This window comes from Knufia obscura (assembly GCF_036327395.1).
Source record: "Knufia obscura strain CCFEE 5817 isolate CBS 148926 chromosome Unknown scaffold_14, whole genome shotgun sequence".
NCBI lineage: Eukaryota > Fungi > Ascomycota > Eurotiomycetes > Chaetothyriales > Trichomeriaceae > Knufia > Knufia obscura.
Window position 1 is genome coordinate 456,698 of NW_027042700.1, and position 20,837 is coordinate 477,534.

At 50.5% G+C, this 20,837-nt stretch overlaps 8 protein-coding genes across 8 annotated transcripts; 3 read left to right on the top strand and 5 right to left on the bottom strand.

Moving 5' to 3' along the window:
• Positions 1–1,953: 1,953 nt before the first annotated feature.
• PMZ80_009693 (uncharacterized protein) lies at positions 1,954–2,240 on the bottom strand (the record flags this gene model as incomplete). Its single annotated transcript, XM_064878086.1, has 2 exons — positions 1,954–2,098; positions 2,148–2,240. Coding segments are annotated over 2 exons (238 nt in total), but the record flags the coding sequence as incomplete, so codon positions are not given.
• Positions 2,241–3,510: 1,270 nt separating this feature from the next.
• TUB1_2 (alpha-tubulin) lies at positions 3,511–5,071 on the bottom strand (the record flags this gene model as incomplete). The annotated part of the gene is made up of 5 exons (XM_064878087.1): positions 3,511–4,166; positions 4,216–4,746; positions 4,799–4,915; positions 4,971–4,997; positions 5,047–5,071. 5 exons carry the CDS (start codon positions 5,069–5,071, stop codon positions 3,511–3,513), a joined length of 1,356 nt encoding a protein of 451 aa, XP_064726195.1.
• A 638-nt stretch (positions 5,072–5,709) lies between these two features.
• Positions 5,710–6,441, top strand: PMZ80_009695 (uncharacterized protein; the record flags this gene model as incomplete). Its single annotated transcript, XM_064878088.1, has 1 exon — positions 5,710–6,441. One exon carries the CDS (start codon positions 5,710–5,712, stop codon positions 6,439–6,441), a length of 732 nt encoding a protein of 243 aa, XP_064726196.1.
• A 99-nt stretch (positions 6,442–6,540) lies between these two features.
• PMZ80_009696 (uncharacterized protein) lies at positions 6,541–10,335 on the bottom strand (the record flags this gene model as incomplete). The annotated part of the gene is made up of 3 exons (XM_064878089.1): positions 6,541–8,647; positions 9,389–10,024; positions 10,073–10,335. 3 exons carry the CDS (start codon positions 10,333–10,335, stop codon positions 6,541–6,543), a joined length of 3,006 nt encoding a protein of 1,001 aa, XP_064726197.1.
• A 1,482-nt stretch (positions 10,336–11,817) lies between these two features.
• Positions 11,818–13,314, top strand: PMZ80_009697 (uncharacterized protein; the record flags this gene model as incomplete). The annotated part of the gene is made up of 1 exon (XM_064878090.1): positions 11,818–13,314. The coding sequence occupies one exon, from the start codon at positions 11,818–11,820 to the stop codon at positions 13,312–13,314; it is 1,497 nt and encodes a 498-aa protein (XP_064726198.1).
• A 915-nt stretch (positions 13,315–14,229) lies between these two features.
• On the bottom strand, positions 14,230–14,961 carry PMZ80_009698 (uncharacterized protein; the record flags this gene model as incomplete). Its single annotated transcript, XM_064878091.1, has 1 exon — positions 14,230–14,961. The coding sequence occupies one exon, from the start codon at positions 14,959–14,961 to the stop codon at positions 14,230–14,232; it is 732 nt and encodes a 243-aa protein (XP_064726199.1).
• A 464-nt stretch (positions 14,962–15,425) lies between these two features.
• Positions 15,426–16,877, bottom strand: PMZ80_009699 (uncharacterized protein; the record flags this gene model as incomplete). The annotated part of the gene is made up of 7 exons (XM_064878092.1): positions 15,426–15,765; positions 15,817–15,866; positions 15,917–15,962; positions 16,011–16,381; positions 16,452–16,531; positions 16,580–16,613; positions 16,662–16,877. The coding sequence occupies 7 exons, from the start codon at positions 16,875–16,877 to the stop codon at positions 15,426–15,428; spliced, it is 1,137 nt and encodes a 378-aa protein (XP_064726200.1).
• Positions 16,878–18,613: 1,736 nt separating this feature from the next.
• Positions 18,614–20,526, top strand: PMZ80_009700 (uncharacterized protein; the record flags this gene model as incomplete). The annotated part of the gene is made up of 5 exons (XM_064878093.1): positions 18,614–18,787; positions 18,837–19,331; positions 19,379–19,809; positions 19,859–20,079; positions 20,219–20,526. The coding sequence occupies 5 exons, from the start codon at positions 18,614–18,616 to the stop codon at positions 20,524–20,526; spliced, it is 1,629 nt and encodes a 542-aa protein (XP_064726201.1).
• Between the last annotated feature and the right edge of the window lie 311 nt (positions 20,527–20,837).

Consider the following 20,837-nt stretch of genomic DNA (forward strand, 5'->3'; position numbering starts at 1 on the left):
TTTTACTCGTTAAGTGAGGTGTCCCCTTTATTAGCTAGAGCTTTATCCTGGCTAGGGCGTTTCTCGGCCATATTTACTTGTTTTCCCGCATTTCGACACTCTCTCGCGTAGTGTCCTTTCTTGCTACACTAGAAGCATTCGCCATTCTTAGAGCGTTAGAGTTGGTCTTTAGTCGCAACCGACTTGCGGTCCTTACCTTGGTTAGGCCGTCCTCCGGTCTTAGCTCCTTGTCCTAGGCGATTGTTACGCTTCTGCTGATTAAACATCCTTTTAACAGCCGCGTTAGCTTCCTAATCTATAGCGTCGGAGTCTCGTTCGACTACCCGTTTTCCTTATCGGTTCTTATTATTAAACTTTCTGGCAGTGTACTCGCGCGCCTGGGATTTTTCCATTTTTCGTTGTTATACCCGCTTATCGAGGTTCTCAGCGTACTCGATAAGCTCCTATAGGCCTTCCGGATCTCCTTCCTCTCTCTCGGTAATTGCGTCTTTAATAAAGTCTTTAAGTCTAAAATAGTAGTCGGACTAAAGGGTCTCGTCATTTCGATCCAGCTTATTGCTAAGTCGCCAGAACTCGGCGGTGTAGTCGGTAACAGAGCCGGTCTGCCTAAGAGAACGTAATTCCTTTAGTGTCTTTCGGGTCTCGTCTTCGTACCCGTAGAACTTTCGGAGTTCCGTTACGAATTTATTAATTCCTCCTTTAAACATCTTATTAGTTCGTTCCTTCCGACCTTTCTCAGTGGTATTCTTAAAGTAATCCTCTAAGTAAGCTTCGAACCATTCGGCAGGTTTGTCCCGTAGAAGGGTACTAGCCTACACGACCTGGTCTTCGGGCTTTATAAAGTTCCTATACTTAACACATGCCTGCAACTATAGTGAAAAGATCTTAAACTTAGATCGATCACCCCTAAATAGCTTAGGCTCTTTAATCTTGAGTCGGGCATTATCGTTAATAGTACCTGTGAGAGCAAGGTTAGTGGTAGAGGAGTTGCTTAGCTTACCGCTTAACCCTGGAGTAGATATTCTGCTGTCGATACTGAGTGACTAAAAACTTTCCGTAAGTCCGGTCGGTGATATGGGTCGAGTCGGTAGTGTGGTCTTGTTCGTACCTATACTTATATACGATCTGGCTCAGTGAGTATAGTAGTTAAAATATTATGAGGCTATTGTCCTTTACGTGACTAGTAAGGGTACGAGTGGAACCTCTGTATTCTACTTAAGTAAGCTAGGCGAGATAGTATATAGATGAGTCGGGGTAAGGTCTATTATGTACAGGTGGGGTTCTAGTATAACTTAAGTTAACTACGGAACTATAAACTGTACTGAAGGAGAGCCGTGATCTATATACTTATTCCTATAGTCCCGAATAGGAAGTCTTAGTTAGTTTAATAGTTAATTAGTATCGTTCCTACTAATTACCTATATAACTAGTTATTACCTTTCTAGGAAGTTACGTAACAGGTCCCTTATCCTTTACGTACTAGGCTTCCTCGTAAGACCTTCCTTATATCTCTTATATCCGGCCGCCGGACGGCCTAACCAATGTGGTCCGTAACAGGGCGGAGGCTGTGTTACGGACTATATTAGTTAGGCCGTTCGGCGGCCGGATACAAGAGATATAAGAAAGGTCTTACGAGGAAGCCTAGTACGTAAAGGATAAGGGACCTATTACGTAACTTCCTAGAAAGGTAATAACTAGTTATATAGGTAATTAGTAGAAACGATATTAATTAACTATTAAACTAACTAAGACTTCCTATTTAAGACTATAAAAATAAGTATATAGATTACGGCTCTCCTTTAGTATAGTTTATAGTTCTATAGTTAACCTAAGTTATACTAGAACCCTATCTATATATAACTCGACCTTATATTAAATACTCACTAGCCTAATATCCTACTTAGCCTACTTAAGTAGAACCACTGAGGTTCCACTCGTACCATTACTGGTCACGTAGAGACACCGGCCTTATAACAGGCTGGTAGTGGAATATCGAAGGGCCAGCGGTTACGGTTATCGCTTCGTCAAAGCCACAGTCTCCGGCGTCGAAAGTCCCGGGAGGGCATTGGATTACGAGGGTTTTGACGTCGCTGGGAGACTAGCGTATTGATTAGTTGGGAGTTGGAGGGCAGGATGAGTGGACTTACTTCGGCGATTACTGAGGCGTCGAGAGGTTGTTGATCAGCGAAGGGGAGGAGGATTTGGGTCACGGTCGCGGAGGAGCTTTGGGCGTGAGCCATTACTGCCATGCCGCTGGCGAGAGCGAGGTGAGTGACGCGTGGCATTTTAAGATGCTGGTTGTTTTGTGGAAGAAGAGGTTTGCAAAGGCTAGATTGAATGATTGAATGATTGAAAGAGAAGAGTGGCTGCGATGAAGTGGGAGTGATGACAGAAGTCCCAACTCGATAACGAAGCAACGATTTGCTTCGTAGCGGGTGAAAACGAGTGAAGTGAAAGTGAAGGCAGAAATCCAAAGTGAATACCTACCTCGAAGCAACAAGTTGCTTCGCATCATTTTTTCCTAGCGACGCTTTTGTCACTTGGTCCTTGTGTGTGTTACATGGCAGCATGAATCATTGTAGAATACATAAGAGATTGAAGTCAAGCTGCATTTCAGATGCTGAAGGTTGGCGTTGTCGGGGACACGGATAGAATCTCCTAGGTCAGGGAATTTCCGCGTAAGTCTCAGTTGGGGATACCGCCATCCAAAGCTTACCTGAGGTTCGTCAAGCGGACTCGTCGGTATTGTAGGGCCAGGACAAGGACGAGGGCGGATAGTATAGTACTGGGTGCTTAGAGGTAAGAGAGGTGAGGGAAAGTGAAGAAGCTACCTTATGTAATGACGAGTGGGTTGTACTTGCCCAATAGCACTTGGCAGGTTCGAGCTTGCTATTTGCTTGACGGGGTAATGGACACAGCATGAATTGATGTCTACCTGGCAAGTATCGTGATCCAGACGTGCCTCTTGTCTCTAGGCAGAGTACGAAGAAGACCAGTCTCTTAGTACGAGGAATAGTTCGATATCTCGAGAAAGCGATGTTTTAGGCAGGACCGACATCCACATCGTCCTCGGCCAGAAATACCTACCCATAGCAATCTGTTGCAGTGTCTTTTGTGTCTCGGGACAGCAGTGCTAGGAATCTGCATGCTCATACTTGGACCCCCAGACTCCAGCCAGTTGGATATTCCTGATAAAGACAGTAGCATACTGTAGACGGGATCCTATTTGCTTATGGCCCTGGGCTCTTGCCCGTAGGATCATGGCTGCTGATAGAAGAGTTCACCAAGCACCAATACGTATCATGATCCGGACACCAGGAAGGTCTGACCACACAGCACACAACATGAAAGAGATGACCTGAAGTAGCAACACAAAATGTATTTTCGCCTGCTCAACTCGCTCGCTAAAGCATGCTCTTTGACCTATGTATGAGCAGCATCCAGGCTGCATCAACATTTATCAACACTTCTCACCTCCAATACATCCCACACGATCTCCCACTTCACAACCTAGTGCTCCAATACCTCTGTACCATCACCCTCCTCAATCGAGTCGGAGGCCACCTCCTCGTAATCACGCTCCAGAGCTGCAAGATCTTCTCGGGCCTCGGAGAACTCACCCTCCTCCATACCCTCACCAACATACCAGTGGACGAACGCACGCTTGCTATACATGAGGTCGAACTTGTGGCTGAGCGCCGACCAAGCCTCTGAGATAGCAGTGGTGTTGGACAGCATGCAGACAGCTCGGTTGACCTTGGCGAGATCACCGTTAGGTACCATCTGTGGTGGCTGGTAGCAAATACCGATCTTGAATCCAGTTGGGCACCAGTCGACGAATTGAATGGTTCGCTTGGTCTTGAGTGTGGCAACAGCTGAGTGGACGTCCTTGGGGACGACATCACCTCGGTAGAGCAGGCAAGTGGCCATGTATTTGCCGTTTCGAGGATCGCACTTGACCATCTGGTTGTTTGGCTCGAAGCAGGCGTTTGAGATCTCTTGAACACTGTTTGACTCGTGGGAAGCCTTGGCTGCGGAGACAACTGGTGCATATGCGACGAGAGGGAAGTGGATTCGCGGGTAGGGGACCAGGTTGGTCTGGAACTCGTTCAAGTCGACGTTGAGCGAGCCATCGAATCGGAGGGAGGCAGTGATGGATGAGACGACTGATATGTGTTAGCAAATGTGCTTTAAGAGAGTACATGCGTTTCTTACCTTGAGCGATGAGTCTGTTTAGGTTCTCGTAGTTTGGTCGCTCAATACCAAGGTTTCGTCGGCAGATGTCGTAGATGGCCTCGTTATCGACCATAAATGAGCAGTCGGAGTGCTCAAGAGTTGTGTGTGTGGTAAGGATGGAGTTGTATGGCTCAACAACAGATGTGGCGACTTGAGGAGCTGGGTAGACGCAGAACTCCAGCTTGCACTTCTTGCCGTAGTCGACCGAGAGTCGCTCCATGAGCAGAGCACCGAAACCTGAACCTGTACCACCACCGAAAGAGTGGAAGACGAGGAAACCTTGTAGACCTGAGCAGCTGTCTGCGACTCTTCTGACCTTGTCCAAGACCTGATCAATCAATTCCTTGCCGACAGTGTAGTGGCCACGAGCGTAGTTGTTGCTAGCGTCCTCCTTGCCGGTGATCATTTGATCTGGGTGGAACAAGCTTCGGTAGGTACCTGTTCGCACTTCGTCCACGACGTTGGGCTCGAGATCGCAGTAGATGGTTCGAGGAACATATTTGCCGTTGCCTGCGAACGATGGTTAGTATCGGCCCAGATGGCGGTATGGGATATTACTTACCAGTCTCCGAGAAGAAGGTGCTGAATCCCTGATCGGCATCAGATGCCTTGCGCTCTTCAGTTAGGTAGCCATCTGGCTGAATGCCGTGCTCGAGGCAGTATAGCTCCCAGCAAGAATCTAGATTCAACGTCAGTACATCGTGGTCATCGACAAATCCCTCGAGTTTTCTTACTGGCTATCTGGCAACCTGCCTGCCCGACTATGAATTGTTAGCATGCATCATGATCCATGGTGAATCAAGTCCATACCGTTGAGGGAGATGACTTCTCTCATCTTGACTGTGTGGAATTGTATCGGTTTTCGTAAAGGAATCGAGGACGGAAAGGTCGCAAAGACAAAGGTCAACAAAGGTCACAGTCGAAGATTGACCGACGGCAACTGGAGGAAGAGTCGATGAACAGGTTGCAAGGATGAATCGAGTGCGGTGTACGAAAGACTTCAAGTAGTTGTTGATACTGAGGGAACTTAGTGGGGCCACGCGAGTGCCAAAAGAGTAGCGCGCTGCCGGCCTTGGCGCGTCTACCAAACAAAGCAGTGAACAACAAACCGGGTGAGGCACCAGGCACCGACGAATCACTGTTAGCGTCTGAACGGGCTCGAGCTAAATTGCCGCACTAAGTAGAGGGTCGCTGAACCCTTTACTCAGCTTCGATGAACGCCTCGAGGCGAATCAACATCGCTTGCACACCGTTCTAAGATACTGGCCTGCTCCCCAGATACGGACTGAGATACTCCAAGAAGTCAGATTAAGTTTAGGTGTCCTGTCGGGAATGCATGTTTTGGATGATCTAAGATCGCCCTTTGGAAGTACCTAGGCACTCCAGTTACCGGAAGGTTTGCTCAGTCGCTGACTTGCCGATCGGCCAGGTTGATTTTCCGCTCAGTGACAGCGCCCACAGTTCACAATCATTATGCTTCGACTGTTGGTAGTGTTCATTCACTTCCTACTCCTAGCATCAGCAAACGTCGAGAAGACAATATTCGTTGCTCCGCCAGCCGTCACTCTACCACAAGACGCAGCAATAGATAATCTACTCCTCGAGCCTCTCCATCCAGAACGCTTATCCGTACGAACGTTCTTCAATGCCTCATTTCCCACCGATGACAAGCCACATGGCGACGAGTCCTGGGCTTTACTCGAAGGCTTGTCACCTCGTCAAAGACATGAGCTCCGAATCTGCTGGCTAGCGACACAACCCACGGCTTTCCAGATCGATACTTTCACCATGGCAGAAGCATTCGAAACCGCAGAGCTCATCATTTCACTTACGACATACTCGTATGCTCGACATGCTCAGCTCTCTGCAGCCGAGATCGACGCTCTAAAGGCAAATCGCTTCAAGACCCCTGGTGGTTCGGACAGGTCAAGTGTCCTGTTTCTCCGCGTTCAAGCAGCCGCAGACTATTTCAGTCTTAACAAGACTCTCATGGAGAACGTCCCACCGGTCCATGTTGATTTGATCCTGGATCCGTATCTCTTCAATGTGTTCCCGATATCCTTGCTACCAACAGCCGGCTACATCATTGTTGTTGCCGTCAGTGCATGGTTCATATCCGTGGTGGTGTACCAGCTGATGGCAGCGTACATCCAGCGCAACGAGCCAAGCGGCGCTCCCGAGGTTGAAGACAAGAAGACTCAGTGAGCATGTTTGGTTGTGGATATGGGATCGAGCCAAGTTCGTGTATAGAGATCGATGTGGCAACAAGTAAGAGTGCTGTGGAAAAGCCACTTCTGCGCAACGTCAGAGCATATCCAGATAGCTGTCGCCAGAGGTATAGTCGTCCATCAACGAGAAAAGAGGGAATTCTTCTGCATGCGGCGGAAGATTAAAAGCATCCGCGTCATTCATCTGCCAAGAGTTGAGGAAGTCGTCGCCTCGAGCATTGCCGCTAGTCGCTAGGTTGGGGTCCAGGTTCGAAGGCAGGCCAACCATGTCCTTGCTGGCCGAAGCAAGAGTACCAGACGTCGTGAGGGTTGGTCCCTTCTTGTCCGGCGTATCCTCGAGTCTCTGCGTCCATAGTGTGTTTTGCGGATCACCATCTTGTACCGGAGCTGAGCTCACAGCAGCGTTTATCTCTGCATGATCTTGCTCGGACTCCGGCTGCTGCGTCGATGGTTCTTTGTTCAGCAGATCCCCGAAAATACTATGTATGCCTTGTCGGCGTCGCTGCGTTTGTAACTCGTCCCGCCTTCGAATATGTTCCAAAGCTGCCTGCTGGAGATAGCTAGTAATCATGTAATATCTTCTGCCAGATGGGTCATGCTTGGCAAGCTGACCCAGTACAATCTTAGCTTGTTCCAGGCTGCTGAGAAGAGGAAAGGACTTGTCATAGTCACCAAACATGGCAAGCCCAATAACCAGTGATGAGACGAACAAGCTATTCGTGACCTTGAATGGCCGCTTTGGACATCCCGGAGTATGCACAAGGTCCGATGCGACTTCGATTGATTTGAGGGCAGCGTCGATGCAAGCCTCCGAAAGCATTGTGGTGTCAGCATTCGCGCTTCTTGAGGGTGATGCTAACTTGGGGTTTTCATCCTTGTTTTCTATCTTCGATGATACATCGAAGATAAGGAAGGGGCGCGTTAGCAGGATGATGGACCAATAGTAGGATCCCTTCAGGTGTGCCAGACAAATGGCCTGCGGCAAGCTCATACTGGATATTGCCGTTCCACTTTCTGTGAGTCCCTCGATATCCAGATCCGCATCAAAGCCCATGTTCCACTCTCGGTATTGCGCCGATATGCTGTTGACAAGCTGTACATCGACCTCGCGTCTACAGTAGACCTCGTTCAAGATTCGTTCGAAGATGAAACAGATTCTCAACATCCACGAGGAATGCAGAGGCCCCATCTTCATGTCCTCGTAGATGTGATCTTTGCCTTCCATATTAGCATTCACTCCATCCACTTCGCTTGTGGCAGGTGGACGTCCCAGACTTGCAGACATGAAGATGTCGAGCACTCTCAGGCTCTTCCATACGCGTTCTCTCGTTTGTCTTTCTCTGCTTTCGAACAGGGCAGAAATGTCGCTTCGATGCAGACCAAGCGCATAAGCGGCGCGTATGGCGATGCCGAGTAGCATGAAGGCACCGTTGCGACGGCAAGCAGAGAGCAGGAAGAATGTGATGAGCACGTATGACTGGACTGTCAAAACTGAAGGGTCGTCCATGAAGCTTGAAATAGCTAGTGCACGGCCTCTGCTGAAGAAGCGCTCGGATAGATCGTCGTCATCTGTGCTTCGGTTTCTTGCACCGATGGCGAGGACAAGGTAAAAAATGGCATCCGCAGTTGGATTGTCTGTGCGCTTGTCCTCCGTCCAGGTAGCGAGATGTTGCATGATATCTGCCTTGTCGAACAGGTCGATTGCGCCAGATGCCGCAAGCATGTAGTGATTTACCAGGTCCTCTGCTTCGGCCTTGGTGGGCTTCAAGTTGAAGGTGGATGGCGTCCTAAAGCTGGCTGTGTTTGGTATTGCTTCAATCATGGCGTGACGCATTGGATCTGTTGTTAAACCACATTCTCCGATGGCTGTCCTTGCCAGTCGACGAATGTTCTGTAGGAAGGCCAGGTTGCTGCTGTCACCGACAAAGATGAACTTGCCATGGCCATCCCGAAGAAGACGTGCTAGCTTCGGAACTGGAGCGTGAGCCATGGACGACTCGTGGATCGACTCTGTAGCAGGGGTCTTCGGAGCACTTCTGCTACCGGACAGGGTCAACAAGGACTCAATCGCAATTTCTGCATCGTTAGGTGAAGCTTCAGTATGAGCCTTGCCTAACTGCACGGCCGGCGATGCAGGGGATTCGGACACGCTGGATTGCGTACGTACACCACCACGCCTTTGCCTGGGTAGGGTGTAAGTGCATGTCGACTCTCGCTGACGACGGCGGCAGAGCAAGCAAGGATGGGTGCCATCGCACTTCTCCTTTCTCCTTTTACATGTATCACAAGCTCTAGCGCAAAGTATCAGCGAAGGTGCTCGTGTCATCAAACAAACTACTCGCAGCCCACCATTAGCTACTCACTTTGCTACCCGTTTTCTTTCCTCATCCTTTACCCGGGGACGCGGCATGCTTAGCTCGCATCCTACATGTTCGATCGGGACGCATCCGACACCATGTACAGTACCGAGACTGCTAGCGATGCAGCTATTGTACAGTGCTTCAGATGCAACGAATACAATAGTAACGTGTCAGGCGCGTTCCGAAGGAGTGGAGAGAGAAGGCAGCAGGTGCTCGGATCTGTACCTAGAAACTCGTGGCGGGCACGGTTCGGGCATGGCTCTTGCAGATCTTGCGCCAAGAGCTACCGCTGGTGAGGTGCGGAGGCCCGCCTGCGATTCTACGAATCTACTTTTGCGCAGTTGATCTACCGCCAGTTCAGTCACCAGTCATCGTTGTGTACTGCTGGACAAGGCGCGTCCTCCAGTGAACGGTCGCACTCAGTATTACGCGCGCGGAACACTTGCAGTATACATGATAGTAAGAAGATATGGTTGACAAGTACTAGAACATGCTCCTACACGAAATCCTACCAACAATAGATAACAAGATCATGCGCCCGAGATAGCGCCGCTCCCTGCCAACGCGGTGCCTGCTGGCTCTTTCGCATCATTCGGCGCCATCCCAATGTCATACTTGAGCTCAAATTCAGCCTTTGGGTCATCCTTCCGGGGAACGAACTCCACGACCAACGAATCCTTGACTGCGAACACGGAATCATCATCGAGGTATTTGCTGTCCTTATCAAAGATCTGGGTCGTAATTGGCTTGTATCCGTCAATCATGACAATCAAATGGATGTGAGCTGGTCGATATGGGTGTCGATCAAGCAGCTGCAAAAGCTTGCCAGCCGGGCCATCGAATGGGATCGGATATGGTGTCGGTCGAATTGTGTAAAATGCATACTCGCCGTTCTCGTCGGTTATGAATTTGCCTCTGAGGTTATGGTCGACTTGATTGTCGTCTTGCTGTTCGTACAATCCATTGGTCGAGGCCTGCCACACATCGACAGTAGCACCCGCGATGGGTTTTTTGGACACCGCATCCATTACCACGCCGTGCATGTAGGCGACCTGAGCATCGTCCGGCGTGTTGAATGATATGGTCGAGCCCTTCTCTCTTGTTGGATGGTCATGTCTGAAAAATGGTCCGAGAATGGCAGATTGTGTGGCATAGTCGGCGGCTTCGGCGGCTTTCTTGTAGGTGATTTCATCCACGAGTCTGTTCTGAGTCAGTCGTCTGTCTACGGCAGGGTAGGTTTGTTCTTACGATTCGAGACCAACAACGTCAGTGACTAGCTGACCCTCATTCCTTTTCTCGGTGCTCATCTGGCCAGCCCAATTTATGAGAGCCACGCCTTCCGCCCATTCGTCAACTGTCAACTCGACTTCTCGCGCAAAATCGTGTAAGTGTCTGATTAAAGAGGTCATCACTTCCCGCATTCTGGGCGAGGCTTTTGGACCCGTCGCATTGATGACGGTGTCCGTGAAGGTGGGATCAAACCGATGTTGCTGCGCGCCGTTGGTAGCCATGTTGAACGTCCTTGTTGATGTTTGAAGGCTATGTTGGTAGTCGGATATTCTGGGTCTGCAGCTGCAACTTTCGTCTTGTAGTTGGCGTGACGAAGGCAATCAGTGAGGTCTCCGCGATACGGTTCCTGCGACGCGGCATAGTATATAACCTGCTCTCGTGAGCATGGCTCGTTGGACTCGTACACTCGCTGTACCCCGCCTCCACATTGGAGAGCCATCCGGCTCCAGTAATTCTTGCATCGGGTAAGAGCACGGCAAGCTCAAGCCAATTGATCACGAGATAAATCCAATTCTTCAGACTTTCCGGCGGTCATAATTCCGACTTCACATGGCAGAGTTCTTGCTGAGTAAAAACGAAGTCGACACTACGTCGCCCGGCATTTTCGCGACCCCGAAGAACATCCCGAAGCTCTCAGTTGTACCACAGATGAACAAACGCTTCGTTTCCTTCACAACAGTCGTGCGATGCTTTAACCGAAGACAACGAAATGGCTTCACCAAGGATTTTGGCCAAAGATGGGTTTCGCTGACATCACTTCTGCCAGTGGATGTCCGAAAAGGAAGCTGGCCGTGTCAAGGACCTGTCGCGAGTCACTTTTATTAGCCATCGGCACCAGTCCATAGCCACACACTTTGCTCAAACGTCCACCAGCTCCTATCATCTCGGCAGATCTCACCTATCAGCGAATCACTTCACCGCAGGAGACGGCTTCCCCAGGTTGAGGCACTCGCTTGACGGTCCGAAGATGTGAACACTGACTCAGACTTGGTTCTGAAATTATGCAGACACGACAAGCATTCCAGCTGAGAAACGAATCCCCAGCATCGTGACCGGCTTTCCAGAGCTTCTGATAAGAGTCTCTTGATAACCTCTGCTTCTCATCTCCCTCCAGTTCTATCAACGATTGCTTATCATGATTTAGGAAGTTTCGAAATGGTCGTTTCGAGGTGTCACTGATGCTTCCAAATAGTCGAAGGAAACTCGCAGATAGCTTCAATTCCAGTTTCTAGGTTTTCGCACAAAACCACAGCACGAACACAGCATCGCTTATGCTGTGCGTGGTGGCCGCAACTTCGCCGAGACAACAACAGAATCTGGAAACACGTGTCTAAGCACATCCCCTGTATCGCCAAAACCACAGCCAATAGCATTGTCATCGCAGGCTCTGACAATGCCTTACTATCGATAACGGCGTTGCTAATGCATCCTACGATCTCAGTCGGTTTGGCAACGAAAGCTTGAGTCGATGTTCCAACTACCAGTTCAGGTCCGTAACTCATGCATGTATCCGTTAAGGTATGACGAGACCACGTCGTGTGACCCGCGACTTACCATCGAGATGTATGATGCCGTTGTTGTCAGTTTTCGACAGCCATAAACACCACGCACCCCCAAATGCGCGCCAGAGGACGGTTCAGGCCAGATGACGAATTAATATCGATGCGCGCTCTGGGTTTGCTCATTAATATATCGCTGTTTCTATGGCATCTGATCTGACATCAGCAAGACAGCTCACTCATAAACATGCAACAGGTTTCGCCGGCTCGAGCCAAACACCACCACATCTTCAATTGATCTCCGCAAGGACGTTATTCGCGGCACGACCGACGGAACCGCCGTCATCACCTCCGCCGACCTCTCCATTACCTCCTTTGCCAGAGACTGCTCCTTACGGAGAGCAGAGATCATTGTCTTCGTTCAGCGAGGCATCTAGGAGTGGCCGGCCCGCTCGACCTCCTCGACCGACAACCTCCTTGCCAGATCTCAAGCCTCGAACCATCACCTCGCCCGAAATCTATAGACGGCAGAGATGTACGGAGCTTGCAGCACAGGTAAAATACTCCCCGAACCAGCCACGAAGCACCGTCAGAAGTCCCTCCGTACAACGACCGCCAAAGACTCCTGACCACCGAAACTCGATCAGGCTGCTCACGCCGACACCACAAACGACTTCGACCTTCTCTGAAGATGTGTTGTCTGCGCTACCGAAACTATTTCAACGGTCACCACGCCAATGCCTCGACACACCTGTTGGATCACCGCTAACCAGCCCGAATGGCACCGATCGACTGAGAGCATGGCAAGTCTACCACAGATCACCCACCAAATCTCCTTCCAAGTCGCAGAAACGAAAGACAGACACGAAGAAGCCCATAGCAAGAACAGCGCTATTCATACCCAGAACGCCGCCGGCTTCGACCGACAGAATCGGCATTCACCCTCCTTCGATCAGTGAGCCCTTGCCAGAAGTCACCCAATCGTGCTATGCAACTCAAACCCGGAACACATCAACGGGTACCTTGTTCCCTCCCCGACGGTCCTCGAAGAGCGCCCACACAGGCTCATCTACTAGAAGCCCGCCTCCACTCTCGCCATCACATAAGCGATCGCAAGCAGTCACAGCCTTCGCATTCGACTTTGGGAACTACTACGACAGTTCGCAAGCAGGATCGCACGGCTCCTCAGACAATCCGACATCACTGCCTAAATTACCGTCAACACCGAACGTCAACGATCCCTCACCACTTGGACATACCGCCTCGACGAAACACCATCAGTATCTCTGCACCACAGACGCATCCGACCACTCGAAGCGCCCCTCCACCGAAGACATCACATTCACGTCCCTCCCCTACGCACACACCATCCACACCGCAGGCCCACCGCCCAAAACCGAGCACGATCTCCTGAACACAGACAACACCAACACAGCGCAAAGCACACCCTCACCTCACGACTCCAGTACTTGTTCCCAGCCCCACCTACCACGCACTCTCTCCCGCCACGTGAACTTCCGCTCTACGGACCTCGAAGCCGCCGAGGAAGAAGAAGAAACGAGGGAGCCAACTGAAGAAGAGATCCGGAACGCAAAACGGAAGAGATGGCTCTGGATCATTTCGACGATATCTCTTGTTCTTGTGGCTACGGCGGGGATACTGGGTGGGATAATATCGAAGTTGAAGGTCATGGCTTCGTAAGAGGAGAAGCTGAAGCTATAGATAAGTCATGCAGATACGGTGGGTCAACGCTGCTGTATACATATTCATCCTGTTGCTTTGCCGCAAGTTCCTCACCCCATCTTCTCGTCCTGCCGCTTCGCTGTAGGTGCCGTTTATCTTGGGGACCCGGTTCTGTAGATGATAGACAATTTACCAGCGAAGTCAGCCATGGAGCTGACACCGTCGTCACATCCTGAGATTCAGACTAGTACAGTAGATACTACAGAAGCAAAAGGGCGCCTGTACGATGTTTCTACATCTTGAGCTTTGAACGCACTGCCATACTCCAGCGTAGCGTTTGAGGTTAGGTTTGTGAAGCGGCCATCTAACACACGAAGCGCCTTATTGGTGGCCGCAATGGTGATCGGCCAGCCATTGACGTGCACCCACTGGCGTCTAGCCCTGATTGCCTTCACCATGGCAATCAGAGCTTGCCGTTACCTGTGCTGATCACCATATCTCGGAAGGCCAGAAATTTGTGCCAAAGTCAGCTGAGAGATGGCTCACGCCTAACGGCCAGAAAGCTATAGTGCAGTGGGCTGACTTTCACTCCATTGCCACGCTTAGAGTGAATGAGAGCTTTAAGCACACTTGTGTCTGCTTCAGCGATGAGCGTTCCTTTCTCGCTCGTTCTGTGGAAGTACCACCTGTTTCCAGTATGCTTATGCGGCATCACCACCCACACTGACCACTGATCAACTCGCGATGCCATAGATACTTTGACTGTCCCACAGTGCTGCCAAATAGGACGGCTGATAAGGGCTAAGCAAAGACCAAACGGTGGTACCCAGTGTCCTGGTGCGCCGCAACACCATTGCCTTCTTCGCTGAGCTGAGTGGGCAGCACAATCAAAGACAATCCAGTCCACAATAACTTCCTCTCTCTTCCGTTGTCTCATATCCCATCTGCCTTCTGCAACTGTGCATAATATTTCAGCACGCTCCCAGCTTGATGCCACTTCCGCTTGCACCCTTCAGCATCTCCAGACTCACCGCAACAGTCCCATGTATAGCCTTCGGGGAACTCCTTACGTAGCTCCATGCTGTCAATCGTACCATGGCAGTCCTCATCGTGATCAGCCCAAAAGTCTGATTCATCATCAACCTCGAGGTAGCCGTCATGGTAGATGCAGTTCCCATAATGATTATGTGAGCTTGCATTGGCGTCGGACTCTCCATCGAGCTCCAGCTCCTCGTGAACAATGTTTTTGCTCCGTTCATTCTCGACAACATCGAACATTTCGTAACAATTCACACAGTGGACGTAGCGGTCTTTCCATGGGATGCTTGATTCTGCTGCTGCGCCAGTGGTTTTTGTCTTCTTCGCCACGTTGAGGGGATCTACAGGCGCTTTCCTCTTCTTGCTGGGGGCCTCACCATTCTCCTTGTCTGAGTCAGGTCCGCCAGTCAAATCGACAATGGCATTGATGGACATTGGAGGTGGCGGAGGCCGCTTGTCAATGCAAAGGGCCCTGTGTAGCGCCTGGGCTACATCTGCATTGTCATCGCATAAGTTGTTGAGGATAAGTCGAAGAGTGGCTTGGGGGCATTGCTCGATTCCGCGCGTTAGCGCAGCTCGAGAGGTATCGTCCAGGATGGGAATGTTCATTGATGGTAGTGTCGTCATGGCTGCTATTTTGAGGCCGATGTCGCTATTATTCAGATCCGGAAAAAGAAAACAGCTCACAATGTCATTGTTATCCTTCCATCTGGACGACGCGTGTACGCGTCAGGGCGCGTCTGAAGCGCGATGAGCCTCGGTAGATGAAAAGGGGCATGTTTACTTAGCTATACGAGCTGCTCTAATGGGGAGCATATCTCACATCTTGATAAGAACTGTTGCAAGCTTTTGCGGCCAAGTCTACAATTCGTGTGTAAGGTCTCACGAACCCGTCCGGCGAAAGCACATTGTGCAAGCAGAGGAAATTCGATGCAGAAAGAGCTTAGCTCCTTCTCAATGCAGAACAAACGTAGCAAACTTATAGGGAAAGTACACAAACTCGACAAATTTCTATCATCGTGCACTGGGCACTGGGCCTTGTCTGGTTCATTCTGATTTACAGACCTGATAGCTTGATGCTCTGCCGATGTTCAGTTCTGGTAGTGCTGAACTGTGACAGTCCTAGTTTGCCAGATCGCTTTTTCGCTACCGTTATCAGAGAGCTCCCGAGTGCGCTCCTCAGCCTCCTCTTTATCAAAATTGCCCGTCATCTCAAGAACGCTACCATCTTCCATGCGCCCGTACTTCTTCGCGCTTCGTGAGATAGGTACACTGCCGAAGGTGTTGTTGCCGGCGCTGTTTTTCAGATAGCTGGGTCCGCTACTATTGGCTTGGGAGTCGTAGCCCATCAGCTTCGGAGCAAAGTGCTTGACGAATTGTCGAAGAGCGGGAAGGGAGACACAGATGATCACGAGGTTGGCTTCGAGATTGCTGTGCATAGGTTAGTGCTGATCGCGTCGAAGGTGTTCTGATAGTACTTACATCCAAACGCACGGGATCGAAACAGCCCAGGTTTGATCGATGTTCTTGAGCTGCGAACTGTCAGTGGAGGAAGCCAAGTGCGATGGCACAGATTACTAACCATAGGAAGCATGAGTACAAGTCTCACGACGCTCGTGACCAGGGTACTAGGGTGCTGTTAGTGCCTGACCACATCAATGTGCTTTTCAACTTACGCTGAGCCAACCGCAAAGACAATCATTAACGCGATCTTTTGAGCTTTGGGCATCTGAAGTCGAAGGACCATCGGTATCGGTAAAGCCAGGATCAGCAGATCCGTGATGACGTTGACGGCTGCAGTGGCGAGGTAGATAGCCGCCTTGTCGATACATTTATACTCTGTGATGCTGAGGTCCCAATTGGCAGCAATCGGGTCGCACGGAAATATGAGAGCACAGATGATGCCGATGCTGTAGCTAACCACGATGCCCATCAGGATATATACACAGATATTGAACCATTTGAGCGCCGATAGCTTGCGGTACAGGAAGAGGATCGAGAGTTTGGCGAAGCCTAGGCATCCGGCATAGACAATGCTTGCTGACATCTGTTTGGCAGTTAGTCAATTCTGCTTGTGGAAGAAGGGGTCCTCCGGGAGGCGGAGGGACTGTTCTTACTATCAAAATGTTGAAGGACTGATATCTCTCCATTGGCATCTCAAAAGCATGTGTACCTGCTGCTTTCATGACCCACAAGTCTGCGGCAATTCAGTCTTTGTTCTCGGTCTTAAGAGGTCACCACTTACGCAGCAAAATCGTTTGAACCACAATGCCGAAGGACTATCGAGGAGGTCAGTCCATGCTCAAAAATTTGACGACTGCACTCACAAATGATAGAAGCAGTGCCACATCATCAAAGGAGAAGCTCTTGGTGATGCACAGCTTGGTGTACATTCTCATACCGATACAGGACGTCGAGAGGACCATGCCAACGCCGGTGACCCAATATCCCGCCGTAACTCCGGTCCGCGTCGGGTTCTCGAAGTCGACGACATAGCCATCGGGTGGCGGCAACATGGTAAGAACTCCATTCGTCGTCGACATCTTCAAGTAGGGTGGTCGTGGACGACTTGGTAACTAGTCGAAAAGTCTTGACCGTAAGTACAGAGACGATGAAGTCCTTGCACGACCTGACGGATTGATACAGGGTCAAAGTCCTTCAAGAGGGAGAGGGAGTCTATCAATATACTTCGTATCCTTTGATAGGAAACATCTCAGGCACGAAGCCGTGTGCCCGTACTCCTACTCCAGCCCCAGGATTCGAGTCTGTCGCCGTCGTCGCTGGCGCTTGGTAGCGAATTCATCACCGACTAGGGTCTCGCTACCAGTGAGTGTCTCAGGTACGTGCTATGATCCACAAGACGCAGATCACAGTGGGTCGCGAAGAGATTCACGCATGTCAGAGTAACAAACGTCAGCCATTCTAGAAAATCTCCGAAGGCAGCACGAGGTTGGCATCGTGCGCCATGCGCACGCATCGTAAAGACACATTGCATTAGCTACCGCTTCATTTGCTTAATGTATGCTCGCGCAACGACTGTTGTATGTCCAGGCCGGTGTCTGGTCGCAAGCATCAATCTCGGAGACAAGGAACTGAAGACACATAACGCGCGCCGCATTTACGCCTGGAGCCCCACGATGAGAAGCACACTGCTGCTCAACGAGTCCTTAGAGGTTCGTATCCGGTACAATTACGGGTTCTCAGCAACCTCCGCCATAAGCACAAACCTACTTCCGTTTGGTACCGTTGGAATCCTCCGGAAGCATAAACAGCCGCACCGTCCAAGGATCGACGGACTGGCGAACTGCGAAGATGGATGCATGAGAAACGGTCAGTTTCACCTTTCACAGAATTCCCCTTCTCGTTTAGTTCCAGCACGGCTATAACGGGAAGGTGTCCGACAACTCTCACCGATGAGATCTCGCTTCCTGAAAAATTATTCTTCGTCTATGCAGGTCGACATATTTGGCCAGGGCGAGCTCCGTATCCGGGAGAATGAGGCTCCTGATGCATCCAAATCAGACCTGGGCCGCACGAGGGTTACGGAAGTGCTACGGCTACAGTTCACGCTTTGTCCTCTGAAGTCCTTCGAGCAGAAGTCCCAACATGGGACCTTGCGGAGACAGCGGGCCTTAATACGAACGAAGCTTCGTCGCCTCGGGTCTACCCTGGTCTCTGACCCCTGTTACGATCTGCAACTAAAGAAGACCGTTGCCAAGATGCCGATCTTTGAATATGACCTGTCACGGCAGTCGCACTCGCCAATCTCCACCGTTAAAATCAACTCACAGCACTGATGCTTCGAGTCCCGAGAAATCGCATATTCTATTGGTCTCGTTAGGAGAGTTCATGGTAGCAAATGCTTCTTTTCGTACTCATCCTCCGACGGTGACTTGAATGTCTCGCAAGCAGTACGTCGGTGGCACCAAGGGAGAAATCCTGCCCTCGGCCGTCATGCAAGGCTTGAAGACGATAATCCGGGTTGGAGACGCTGGGTCAGGTACGTAGATCATAAACCTCGTCTCGAGAAGAAAAAGCAGCCGGTCGTGCTGCACCTTGTTTCCGGAAGCACCTCCCCTGTTAAGCGAAGGCAGGATCGAACGCTTTTGGTCAAGGACACCCAGAGTGGAGCTTCTGTGTCAGTCGAATCAATGTTGTGGTCGAGCTTTTCACCCACGAGTAGAGCTTCTTCCACGTGAAAGCTCTTTTAACCTCCTTCCTACGTCTCAGGATTCCCTTGCAAAGCCAATTACAGCATATTCATCAGATACTGGACAACATGCATTCCTTTGGTGTCTTGGTACTGGCGGCCGCTGCATCAGCAAGTCTAGAAGCAAAAGTACTTGACCCCGAGCAGTCAAGCGGAGCCGTTTCAGCTTCATCACAAGACAGTGGCACCTCTGACCATGATTATGTGAACTACACGCCGCAAAATGCCACCTCAGGCTTCTGCGTATGTTACAGATACGCCCTTGTCTTCGGATCCACTAACGAACCTACAGTGCGAGGTACTTGAGGTTGCAGGACTGGGTGACCGAATGTTGTATCCTGGACAGCAGGTCTACAATGAGCGAGTACAATCGTACTGGTCAGAAGTCGCTCAGCTTAACTCTACATGTATCATACAACCACATGGCCCCAATGAGGTCGCTAAAATAGTGACGACTCTGGCTCAGGCCAACAGCACATACCCATGCAAATTCGCCGTCAGATCAGGTGGTCACATCACCTGGGCAGGTGGTTCGAACATCGAAGATGGTGTAGTTGTCGATCTTGGTTTCCTAAATTCAACGGTCTACCATGCTGAGAACAGTACCGCCGCCGTGGGTCCGGGTGCCCGCTGGGCAAGTGTTTACAACACACTCGATGCCCAGAACATTGCTGTCGGTGGCGGGCGAGCTGGGACTGTCGGCGTTGGCGGTCTTCTGCTCGGTGGTGGCAACTCATTTTACGCAGGTCGGAAAGGCATGGCCTGTGACAATGTGGCCAACTTTCAGGTATGCAATAACCGCTCTCGCGGTAACCTCCATGCTAACTAATTTAGGTCGTTTTGAGCTCGGGAGACATTATTGATGCCAACAACAAGACTCACCCTGACCTGTTCAAGGCATTGAAAGGAGGCAACAACAACTTCGGCATTGTCACCAGGTTCGACCTACTGGCTTTTGAAGCCACTCAGCTGTGGGGTGGTGCTGTTGTCTATCCTAACGACACTACCCCAGCTCAACTCAAAGCCCTCAAGAACTTCGGCGACAAAATCGAAAGCGACCCATATGGCTCGGCTATCGGTATCTGGCAGTACACATCACAAACTGATGCTACCATCATCCTGAATGCCTACGATTACACGAAAGCTGAGGTCGCACCAGCTGCATACGACGAGTTCCTGGCGATCCCCGGCAACATTTCGAGTTCCATGCGTTTGACTAATATGTCAAGTCTAACTGAAGAGCTTGAGCAGCCTGCAGGCTATCGGTAATGGAACTACTGCCGCATTCGAGTATGTGCGCTAATTCTATTGCAGGGACGAGTTCATAACATTGACATTCAAGAATGACATCCGCATGTTTGAAAAGGCGATTGAGCTCCACAACCACTACGTTGAGATCATCAAGGCCTCAGAAGCAACAGGAAACTGGACTCTACAAGACATGTTCCAGCCTCTTCCGACCCTGTTTGCCAAACACTCCGTCGAGAAGGGTGGCAACATGATGGGTCTTGATCGCTTCAACGAGACGCTCGTGTGTATGTGTTTCCTACGCCCCAGGGAATGCCCCTGATAATTGGCCCATTGTTTCAACCTGCAACAAGTCGATCGAGCTCTGGGCCAACTATTGGTGGCGCCGTCTGACCCTACCAGACCAGAACGCTAACTTCTTCGCAGTATGGCAAACCTACCTAGCATGGCAAGAGTCATCGCAAGATGAGCTCTTCGAATCGTTCGGTGACTCCTTCATCAAGGATCTCAAAGAGTACGCCGTTTCGATCGGAGCGGATAATCCATTCGTCTACCTCGATTACGCCTACAAGACACAAGATCCGCTAGCTAGCTACGGCAAGAAGAATTATGAGCACATCAAGGCGATGGCCGAGAAATATGATCCTCTTAGAGTGTTCCAAACAATGGTCCCCGGTGGCTTCAAGATCAGCAAGGCGGGGCCGCCTGTTGATGATGAAGAAGGTCAACGGTAAGAGCCTGGAGAAATGTACAACTTTTATATAGAACCAGGGGAGCCGGGATCCTCGTTGTTGCCGCAAGTGTACACAAGTAGAAGGAACTGGCGTCCTTCCCAGCTACGAAATCATAGCCTTAGACAGGGAAACAGAACGGTCACGAAAGTACCTTACAGCATACTTACATATACGCCAATCGTACAGCCTAGTATGCTCCCCATCTCGGCTCAGCAACCGTCCGTCTCACCTACTGCTTCACCGGAAACCGCCTCCCCAACCACTCCCCAATCACCGCGCAACCCTCTCCGGACACTCATACAAGCACCAAT